Genomic DNA, 12,159 nt, shown 5'->3' on the forward strand with positions numbered 1-12,159 from the left:
TATTATTTACGCTAGACGTAATTCGACCACTTGAAATAATATAATTCGACTTTGTGCAATAATTCTTGATGTAGAATTATTGATATGAATTGCTTTAGCTTTGTATTGATAATTCCTGATGGGGAATTATCCTTTGTATAAATATTCTGTAAAATTATATTATCTACGCTAGACGTAATTCGACCACTTGAGATAATATAATTCGACTTTGTATATAATAATTCTTGATGTAGAATTATTCTTTGTTTTTTTTTGGACTTGAATTTATTTTATTTTTTACTAGGTGTATGTGCCTTAGTGATTATATGCCAAGTCTCTCGTATAAGAAAATTGCGCGTATTATATACCCATTCGACCGAGCTTTTGTGTAGCGTATCATTTTATTTACAGCTGATCTCACGTAATTCTTGTTTAATTTTTGCCGTTTTGATTTTCTATTTCGTGTTTGTGCGGTACTCAGCTTGTGCATTTAACTTCTCTTTAAGCTTCTCTTACGGCGAATATTTTTGGCAGTTCTTGCTTTCTTATGTTAACGCTGCTTTGTTTTGATTCTTACAAAACGTGTTTTAAAACTACATTCGGTCGGTGGTGGTTTTATTTATTTTGTTTGTTACGATAAATAAAATGCAAATTTAATAAAAAATTAAAAATATAATTAACAATAAATAAGGTGAGTTTATTATTTATTTATTTAATTATATTTTATATTTCATTTCAATATCATTTCAGATTAGTTTAAGACGTTATTAAGGCTTGCAAGCGGTTTGGTTTTTGGTAAATTGTTTTGAATAAATATTTTAAATATTAATTAATCTATTTAATTCCAGATATTTGCAACATTTATCACCAGTGAGTCTACTTTTCCAGGTTTAAATATAAATATAAAAAGTGTGTCGTTTTGTAAAAGAAAACTGTGTTGTATTGATGAGTTTTAGTTCGTGTTGTTATTGTTTTTAGTGCACGTTTATGTAGGTGGAAATTTAGTGTAAATTTCCATCCTTACAGGGTATGAGGTTTTGTTCAATATCACCTTTACTTGAAACTCTTTTTTTTTTTGTTACAATGAACGTTTTTTAACTACTATTCGGTGTGAAACAAATAAGGTACCCAGAAGGTGTACTAGAAAATATAGTATGATAAAATTAATTTTGCGTGTTATTTTTGGGAATATTTCGTTTCCACACAAGAAGATAAAATACAAAATAAAATATAAAATAAATAATGTGTTGAATCATCAACACGTTTAATAATGGTAATAGTTTGTCGGTTTCCCACTAGTCCTTAATTTAACTTAGGTTTAATTACTAATTCTTTGTATGACAATAGTTTTGCAAATTAATTTTATTTAACTTCGACATAATTTTATATTATTACCGACTTTATCAATCTTTAGTTTGAAACTGTTTCCTTTTCACAAATGCGGTTCGAATTTTTACTAAAGCGAGTGGAATTTAGACATCACAAAACAACTCGAGAACAGACCAACTATTCTGCGTCGTCTACCACTTCGATTAACAACTATTAACTCCTCTTAACTACTATTAACTACTCTTGCTCAAAATTTGTCAAAATTTGAACTTGTCTTATAGGTATACCTAAACTTGATGCAATAGTTTACTTTGCTAAATTTGCAAAGTTTTAATTTAAAGAATGCTCTACATATTTTTGCAATTCATCCATATTCTCTAATTTCAAAGTTATTTACATCATGAAACAAATTATTAAACCGTTAAACCCACGGGCTGATGTTTTAGCTTTAGTTAATATCTGCCAAGTTGCAAATATCTTTGCCTATATTTAGGGAAATGTACGTACAATAGGACATTTACGTTTAAAGACGTGCTGTGGCGGAGTTCTGCTTTTTTTCTTATTAAATCTGTGTTAAAAGTTAATATAGTGAATATAATTCACTATTGTGTTCAAATAGAGAGAGCAATAATTATTATAAATATAAAGAAAAAGCAGCGAACTAGTGTTATTAAAAAATTACCCCGTAGTAAAAATTTAATACTCATTGAATGTTTGTAAGACACTGAATTTATTTTTAAAAATGAACTGCTTATATAGTAACTTAAAACCTATCCTTATCACTAAATGCATGATATTGGTTTATCTCTCAAATTAAAGATACAAAATATTTGATCATAAAATAAACAAAGAAAATATTCTATCCTAAATATACAAGTAATTTGAGCATGCGTAAATAAGCAATTTGAGCAGACAAGAAAATACTCTATCCTAAATAATCAAGTAATTGTTATCTTCTTGTGCGTTGGTGGTATTTTGCTTACATGAATGATAAGCAATTTAAACAACCACCACTGCTAATGTGCACGGATTTCTTATCCTAAATACATTAAAAAACCAATTTTATCATGCCTAAATAAAAAATAGCTAAATAGTAAAGGCCGCAGAGTTTTCCTTAAGATAAGAATGTTGAGAAAATTTATTTAAATTTGAACATTCTGTGGCCCGCCAAAATGTAATAAAATATTTTAGTACTAGGTTTCTTGTGGTCGACGAATAATAATCACATTCGCCTTCCCCTTTAACAAACATTTTCTTATAAAGTAAACTAGGATAATCATGATAAATATACATAAAATACTTAATGATATATGTCCAGTTGCGTGATGGAAGTGTAAACCTTTCAGGGTCCAATCTTCTGCTTGGATGCGGTGAATCTGTTGCTTAATCTTAATGATGTCTTCTTTATGATCGATTAAGTGTGAATTTAATGGCTTCAATAGATCAGCTGATGTATCTTGCATATCTTTTATCAATTGTATACCAAAATCCCCTTGAGTTGATACATTGTTATGATTGCTTGCTGGTATTTGCGTCTTTTCAATTTGGCCAGAGCACCCTGATTGCAGTATCAACAGACCCTGCTGTGGAAGTGAAAACAGGTCTTGATGCTTCTGGTCACAAAATACGTGTAAAGTAGCGTTTAATGATGCCCTAAAAATCCATTGCCGACGATTATTTAGATTTACCCACATATGTTTGTTACTGGCCTCTACAAACTGGCATACAATCGTCTTATGTGGTTTCAAAGGAGATACTTCGCAGGAGTTATCGTTTGCATCTTGCCATGCCCAAGTCTCTTCACATAGATATTGTCGGTCAGATATGGTTTTACATTGACGCCACTCCAATTCAGACATTAAATGGTAAACATCACTCTCGTGACTGTAGACTAGGTAAGGTTGAGCTATGGACGCCACTACGTTCGTATCGCCATGTTTAACCGGAACTGGAACTACCTTAAAAATGTTGGAAAATTTTATTGTAATCAGAGGAATTTGTATTTTGATAACTAGCTTGCTGTTCACAATTATTGCTTCTCCTGTTAGAAGACGGATAATTGTGGCAATTTGATTGGATGTATCACCAGGTAATTTCATCTTCTCTGGTAGCCATGCTTTTATTTTTGCAATTTCCAAGCTAAGTTGTTCCGGTCTTAACAGAACTGAACTAATTTTTCCATGATTAACATCTATTAGTAGCCTTAGCACTTGAAATTGAATCTTTCCTATTTCTTGTAGTTGAGCCTCCATCTAATTTGCGACTGCCATAAATTTAATGAACTCTTTATAGACAAAATATTGTTCATTTGTGATATCGATCATGCTGTCAACCTTTTCCTGAATTTGCTTATAACCTTCGTTTACTTCGTTGGTGGTTTTCTGTAAAACATTTATCGTAGCATTAACCAATGAGGTTTGATTGCGAAGCAGGTTTTCAATCTTGAATTGGTTGCTTAAAAGATTTCTCATGTCGTGTTCTAATTCTTCACGATCGTCATTGTCCATTAATCCAAACAGTAGGTGGTATATGGAACCAACAGCATTTAAAAATCTCTTGATACGATTATTGTCTTTTAAGCCAAATAACTTATTATTGGATTTTACTTCGACAATTTTATGTTTCATTCTTATCAGAGTTTCTTCACAATGATATCTCAACTCTCCAAGTCTACCACATATCTGCCAACTACGCTCAATTAAATCTGTTAGCTGCGAAACTGATGCTATATATGTCGTTAAATCGTAATAGACCACCATGTTCCATTTTGAAGATGTAACATCCATTTTACCTAAGTGATCTAAATAAACCGCTGTTCCTTCATTAAATGGAGATATTATTGTTTTTGTTGTGTTTTGTACCGCTGCTACTTGACCAAACACCAACAAGAACATTGCTAGAAATACTTTGGAGATGTTCATTTCTGGTTTCTTAGATGCTCCCTTTAACTTAGAACCGATATCTGGATCATGATAAACATCTAAAGGACATATTTTTGTTACCGGTCTTTTTACAATGGTATCTTGCATCTTAACTGTAACAACTCGAGTTTTGCCATCCGTACCATTATGTGTTTCAATCATTTTACCCAAAGGCCATCTAGCTGGTGATGTGTTTTCATCTTTGATAAGAACTACCTGATCCTCTTTTATATTTGGGGCAGAATGCTTCCACTTGCGACGATGTTGAAGACTTGCAAGATATTCATTTTTCCATTTATTCCAGAAATCACCTTTTATTTTCTGAATTATTTTCCACCGATTAAGAGAATCAATTGATTTTGAACAACTTTCCTCTGGAATATCAATTAAAGGTCTTCCAACTAGGAAATGGCCGGGAGTTAAAACATCAGTATTCTCTGTATCATCTCGTACTTCACATAACGGTCTAGAATTTCCACTTTAATTAACAGTGTCGACATTTCTTCATAAGTTAATTTCACTTCACCCATGACTCGTCTTAAATGATGTTTCATCGACTTGACTGCAGCCTCCCAGATTCCTCCACAGTGAGGACCTCTCGGGGGAATAAAATGCCATGTAATTTTTTCCGCTGCCATCGTCCCAGCAAGTGATGAAAGTTTTCTAATAGCTTTTTCATATTCATCATCTATTTTCTTAGCAGCACCGACAAAATTTGTACCATTATCTGAATATAAATGCGAACTTTTGCCTCTTCTACCGAAAAATCTTCTAAGGGCAGCCAGAAACGCATCTGTTGACAGGTCACTTACAGCTTCTAAATGGATTGCTTTCGTAGCCATACAAATGAAAACGGCTATATAACCTTTATATGATTTCTGACCTCTTCCTTTCGATACTCTCATTTGTACGGGGCCTGCATAATCTATTCCTGCATGCTCAAATGGCTTCGATATTGACACTCTGCTTTCCGGTAGGTTCCCCATTAACTGTGTAGCGGTTTCACGCCTATATTGTATACATCTAACACGGCTTCGAACATACCTTTTAATAATATTTCTAGCATTAATTATCCAATATTGCCGCCTCAACATATTTTCCATTAGTTTTATACCGCTATGTAGTGTAGTTTTATGATAATCATCAACTATTAGCATCGTTAAGTGACATTTTGGTAATAGTATTGGATATTTTCTAGCAAAAGAGAATGGAGAATTTTCTAACCGGCCTCCGACTCGCAGTATTTCATTTTTATCCAGAAACGGGTAAAGACTACAAATTTTATAACCAGATGGAAGTTCTCTTCTGTTTTTGATCAAATTGATTTCTTTTGTGAAATATAAATGTTGAGTATGCCGTATTATAATATTTTCTGCCTCCCTTAATTCTTCTACTGTCAACCACACAGGAAACTTCTCCTTTTTTAGCTTTCTGATGAATCTGCTTATATATGCAATGACGTATAATAATTTCCTATAATTGGAATACCGATCTATTATATCGTTGATTATGTTCTGTGAAGAGTTTATATTATTTGTTGCACAAAGAACAGATTCAGTTGCTGTTGGCCAGTTTGATTCATCCTTTAACCATGTAGGACCATTCCACCATAAACTATGTGCTGCAAGTTTTTCTGGTTTCAAGCCCCTTGAAGCCACATCCGCTGGATTGTCTTCTGACCTAACATGATTCCACGTTGCCGAAGGCATGCATTGCTTGATTTCTCTTACACGAGTCCCAATAAATTTATCTTTAGTTTTATTTTCGTTCTTGATCCATGGTAATGCTATTGTTGAATCGCTCCAAGCATATATTTTGACTTCTCTGTTCATAACTTCTTTAATGCTTTTCATAAGTTTTCCTAACAGATGAGCCCCACATAACTCCAGCTTGGGTAATGTCTTTTTGTTTTATATCGGATTTACTTTAGACTTTGCTGCTAGCATAGTAATAGCATTAGAAGTTTTAGCATAAACTACTGCTGCATAAGCCTTCTCTGAAGCGTCCGCAAATCCATGAAGCTCTAAACTTGTGTCAGCTAAAGTTGATATCCATCTAGGAATTTTTATATCTTTAATAGTCGAAATCCTTGAAACAATCGCATTCCATTCGTGAGATAATTTAACGTCTAACTTCGTATCCCACGTCAAGTTCATAAGCCATAATTTTTGTATAAATAATTTCGCCATTGTTGTTGTTGGTGTCAACCTTCCAAGTGGATCATAGATTCGAGCCAATATAGACAGTGCTTTGCGTTTAGTTATGTTAGTACTATTTTCGCAAATGAAATCCAAACTTTTCTAGCTGCCGACTGATTTCAAATTGAATGTTTACACATTCTTTTATGGAGTCCGCACCTGTCATCAAATCATAAGCATCTTTTAGTAAAGCTCTTTTTGCCAAGAACGGTGCACAAGAAGTTCCATAGGTTACTGTTTTCAGTACAAATTCTTCTATTGGTTTTTCTGGATCTTCACGCCATAGGATAGTTTGGTACGGCTGATCTTCTTCTGCTACCAACACCTGCCGATACATTTTTTCTATATCAGCTGTCATAACGTACTTCCACAATCTCCACTTGATAAGTAGCTGAAATATGTCCAACTGTAGCTTAGGTCCAGTGTGTAGTATTTCATTCAAGCTTTTTCCGTTAGTAGTTTTTGCTGAAGCATCAAATACTACCCGAACTTTTGTTGTTGAATGGTCATCTCTTATTACAGCTTGATGAGGCATATAAAATTTACCAAATATCATTTTAGAAACTTTCTGCATGTGACCCATTTCCATATATTCCTTCATGAACTTGATATATTCTTTTTTTAGCTTAGAGTTTCTTTTAAATCTTTTTTCCAAACACAAAAGCCTGGCCATAGCCATTTTCCTAGAGTCTCCTAGTTCGTTTTCTTTTTCAAATGGTAATTTTACGATAAATCTGTTTTCCTTATTTAGCGTTGTTGTTGATTTAAACCATTTTTCACATTCTTTATCAGTTTCATTTATTTCAGGTGCTTCACAAACTTCTTCAATTTCCCAAAATCTCTCAATGTTTGAAGTAACTGCTGATATTATAGTTTTAACTGTATTGTTTGTGTTGATAACTCCAGATAATATCCAACCAAGGGAAGTTTCTTGACCTAAGATTTTACCCCATTTTCTCAAACCCGGCTGCAATATCTCGGTAAGGATATCTGCTCCCAGCACTATATCTATGCGGTCAGATTTATTAAACATAGGATCAGCTAAACAATAATTGTCCCATTTTTTTAAATCTTCATTAAACGAATTATTAGGTTGTGCTGATGTTAGCTTGCTAAGAACCATAGCTTTAATTTTGTAACTGTTATTGCTTTTAAATCTTGGACGAATTACGAGTTCTACTGTTGATTTTGATATTCCTACTAATGTATTTCCTAATCCAATCAGATCTGTTTTTGATTTAGTTCTATGTAACCTTAATATTTGTGCTGCTTCCTCTGAAATTGATGTCCTCTGTGAACCTTGATCTAGCAGCGCTCTTAACAAAACCTTTTCACCACTTGCAGAATCCGCTTGAATCTGTGCTGTTGCTAATAAAGTAATTGCACTATTTTCTTTGGTAATCATGCTTGCAGCTGCACCAGCACTAGTTTGTGGTTTATTTTGCATAATTCTCTGAAAGTGTAGCATACTGTGATGCTGTCCTCCACATTGCTCACACTTTTTATCCAGCTTATAGCATTTCTTGTCATTTTTGTGTGCAAAACATATTTTACATAACTTTGTTTTATTAATCCAGAAGTTTTTACCACTAACCGATAGCTGAGTAAACTTCCGACATTCAATAACAGAGTGACCTACTGTGTTACAAAACATATATTGTTTTTGTGAAATTTGAAACACATTTGTCGATTTTATTTTTTTGTCTGTAATATTTCCTTTTTTGCAGCCAACCGATTCGAGAGCTAAATATTGTTGCTCTAAAAATGTCATAACATCTTTTACTGTTTGAATTTCTTTTGTTTTTTGAACGCATTGTTCATACCTCAGCAAACCTTCTTTATCCAGTTTTCGTATGAGAATTCTTGCTATAAATGGATCTGCATCCTCAATTGGTATTCCCATAGCTTTTATAGCTTGATATGATTCTGTTGCAGTATCCAGCAACTGTTTAATACTTGCAGCATTTTGTATATTAACGCTGCTATGATCAATGATTCTATCAAATAGCGTACAAAATAATAGCCTTCTGTTATTATACCTATGCTCTAATATTGTCCATGCTGCATTGTAGTTTTCTCCTGTTACTTGAAGATGTTGAATTAGCCGTGCAGCATCCCCTTTTATGGCGTTTTTCAGTCGATAAAATTTCTCAACATTAGATAGCATCTTGTTACTATCTACTAGTTTTGAGAATATTTCTTGGAAAGAGTTCCAATTGTCTACAGTTCCATTAAAAATTGGCAGTCTTAAGTCTTCTAAACGTGTTGGATTGCAGTGTTCAGTCGCTATATTTTCGTCATATTTTATCGCAATTTCTTCTAAGATTTCTTCATAACTGGCTCTCATCAGTATGAGGGTTCCTTCTATCTCTTCGTCATCATAATTTTCATGGCAAATTTTGTTGTATAATACTGTGATGTCTTTAAACTGAGCTTCAATATTGGCTCGGTTCGTATCAAGCAACCCTTTAGTTGCTTCCGGCAGTTTTCCCTTAATGTTTTTTATTTTTTCTTTCAACAAATCAATTCTTTGTTGAAAACGCATTATAATCTTTTTAGGTTTTTCATTTGACTCTTTGCGGTTCAGTATAATTACACTTTCATTGCCTGGAGACTGTTGTTTTGTTTTTCTGCCCGAATCCATATTACCTGCCTTTCCATCCACAGAAGTTGGCGTATCTGCATGTGTGCTTTCTGCATTTTTATCTTCCGTTTCCGCTACTAACTCTGCAGGTGAAGACATTTCTTGCTTTGCAAGCTGTTCAAAATCATCTAATATTTTTTGCATATTCTTGTATGCTTCTGAAGCAGCTTTATCCGTTTCTTTAAATTGAGAATTTTCCTTATAAGATGTTTCGCATACAGATTCAAATGTCTCTGTGTATAAATGCCATGTATCTTTTAACTATTTTTTGTTTTTCTTAATGTCTTTTGACGACATCTCCTGGACGTCAACGTCCTTCTCTTTTATTTGTAACGTATATGCTATATCTTTGAGCCGATCAAACTGCTTTTCAGCGGCACTTCTGGATATAGGCATTTTAAACGTTTTTTTTTTTTACAAACGCGTCCCATATAACCGTTTAATATTTTAACCTGCTGTTTAAGCCACAGGTACGCTTAATAAATTCGACGAATTTTTTCAAACTCGAAGTAGTAGCTATTAATATCTGTTGTTTAAGCCACAGATACGCTTTTCACAAATTTAAACACTTGCCTGTTGTCTAAGCCACAGATACGCTTATTCACTGATTCTAATACCTTAAGTATCTTCCCACTGGTGGTGGATACAAAAAAAAACTCGAAGGACCAAAAATATTAAAAAATTACCCCGTAGTAAAAATTTAATACTCATTGAATGTTTGTAAGACACTGAATTTATTTTTAAAAATGAACTGCTTATATAGTAACTTAAAATCTATCCTTATCACTAAATGCATGATATTGGTTTATCTCTCAAATTAAAGATACAAAATATTTGATCATAAAATAAACAAAGAAAATATTCTATCCTAAATATACAAGTAATTTGAGCATGCGTAAATAAGCAATTTGAGCAGACAAGAAAATACTCTATCCTAAATAATCAAGTAATTGTTATCTTCTTGTGCGTGGGTGGTATTTTGCTTACATGAATGATAAGCAATTTAAACAACCACCACTGCTAATGTGCACGGATATCTTATCCTAAATACACTAAAAAACCAATTTTATCATGCCTAAATAAAAAATAGCTAAATAGTAAAGGCCGCAGAGTTTTCCTTAAGATAAGAATGTTGAGAAAATTTATTTAAATTTGAACAAGTGTTGATAAACGGTTTCAAAAATTTATAAATAACTATAATATTAAATAATATTATATTTCAAAATATAATAAAATATTTAAAATATTTTGATTTACAATGAAAGAGCGTAATAAATGTCGTTCTACAATACGCGGAGAGACTGGTTTAGCTTGTGAAGGTGTATATCGCAAAGCATATCACGTTGCCAGTAAATGTTCTAGTGTTGAGAAATTGAATATTAATAACTCTAATAATAGCTGTGTTTCAGCAAACATGATCCGCTCAATTTTACATGCAAAACTAAAACAATGGGGTGAACCAGCAATTGATCTGGTTCACTTTCTGGTTCAATGTGGAATGTATGTAAAAGATAAAAGTGGAACGTATTTTAATGCAAATGAGGTTGGCAATGCGATGCACGGTGCAGTAAAATTTTAAACAAATCTAAATTTATATTTATTTACTATTGATTTTATTTATTTATTATTTATTTTATGTACTTATTTAATTAATATGTCATTATTATTTATTTCTTTGTTTAAAGTAACGTTCTAATTATCAATGTAATTAAAATTATTACTTTAATAATTTACGTTTTATTATTATTGAAAAAGTGTTGTTTGATAATTTATTAATATCAATTAATTTGAAATGAATATATAAAAATTAAGTTAAATACATTTATTTAATTAAAACAGAACAATACATAAGAAACCAGGCTCTCCAACATATACGTTTATAAAAAAATCATTTTCATCGCAAACGGCCTGCAAGATTAAGCCATAGTCATGCTTTCTTTTGAAATAAGCCTATTTGCTATGGTTTGGTGCATTTATTTTTAGATGTGTACTGTCTATGCAACCAATTACGAACGGGAATTTTTTCGAAGCTTCCATTTTTGCATTATTAGCAAGTGCGTATTTTAAATTAGTGTCCAATTGATATAAGCTAAACACTAGTTTTTTTAATTATTCTCCACACAGAAGCTCTTGGTATGCCAAAACAAATACCAAATTTGCAAAAAGTATTCATATTTGCCATATACCACAAAAATATATAAAATTACTTCATTGCTCTCGTCCAAATGTGATCATCACGGTTATTTTGCATTTGCTGATTGGAATTTATTAACAAATCTATTAAAATATGAAACATAATTAATATATAGCAATTGTATTTTTTATGCGCAAATATCAATCGAATAATCTTTAACGAAAAAATTATTGATCGTTTCCACAAAACTTCCACTATATCTATGCTGATACACTTCATCCCTTGAGCTTAATACCATACACTTGAACTAGTAAAAAGGGAATGGAAGAGTCAGTTTCGCTCGATGATTCTAATAACATATGCAATTTTCATTTATTAACTATAGAATTAAATTTAAGTTTTTAAGTAAATACTTCAGACATTTCAACAGATTTTATTTATTTTCCATTTTTTAGATTTTTTGTATTCAAAATTTTCTCACTTATTTTTTTAGCGCCAAAATTATTCACACAAATCAAAAAATTTTGTACACAAACCCAACTGTCATATTTCATGCGTTGCCAATTATTTTCAAACGTGATCCGTATCGTTTCAGCAAAGATGATTCAGAGCATTGAGCGGATCATGTTTGCTGAAACACAGCTAATAAAATGATTCACTTTATTTGTGATGATTGCTTACAATAGCTGCGTTTCAGCAAACCTGATCCGCTCAATGATCTGTATTATCTTTGCTGAAACGATACGGATCACGTTTGAAAATAATTGGCAACGCATGAAATATGACAGTTGGGTTTGTGTACAAAATTTTTTGATTTATGTGAATAATTTTGGCGCTAAAAAAATAAGTGAGAAAATCTAAAACTTGGAAAATAAATAAAATCTGTTGATATGTCTGAAGTATGAAATGTAAGTTTTTATTTAGTATTTACTTAAAAACTTAAATTTAATTCTA

The 12,159-nt window shown here is 32.2% G+C and overlaps 1 protein-coding gene across 1 annotated transcript; it reads right to left on the reverse strand.

Annotated features, from left to right (window-relative positions):
* Positions 1 to 2,501: 2,501 nt before the first annotated feature.
* Positions 2,502 to 3,560, reverse strand: LOC119665868. The gene has a single exon (XM_038075121.1). It carries the CDS (start codon positions 3,558 to 3,560, stop codon positions 2,502 to 2,504), a length of 1,059 nt encoding a protein of 352 aa, XP_037931049.1.
* Positions 3,561 to 12,159: the final 8,599 nt, after the last annotated feature.

This window comes from Teleopsis dalmanni, chromosome 1 (assembly GCF_002237135.1).
Source record: "Teleopsis dalmanni isolate 2A chromosome 1, ASM223713v2, whole genome shotgun sequence".
In the NCBI taxonomy this organism is placed as follows: Eukaryota; Metazoa; Arthropoda; class Insecta; order Diptera; family Diopsidae; genus Teleopsis; species Teleopsis dalmanni.

Excerpts from the sequence above, each read along its gene's own strand:
- LOC119665868 (XM_038075121.1), bottom strand. The coding sequence starts at position 3,560 with ATGGAGGCTCAACTACAAGAAATAGGAAAGATTCAATTTCAAGTGCTA.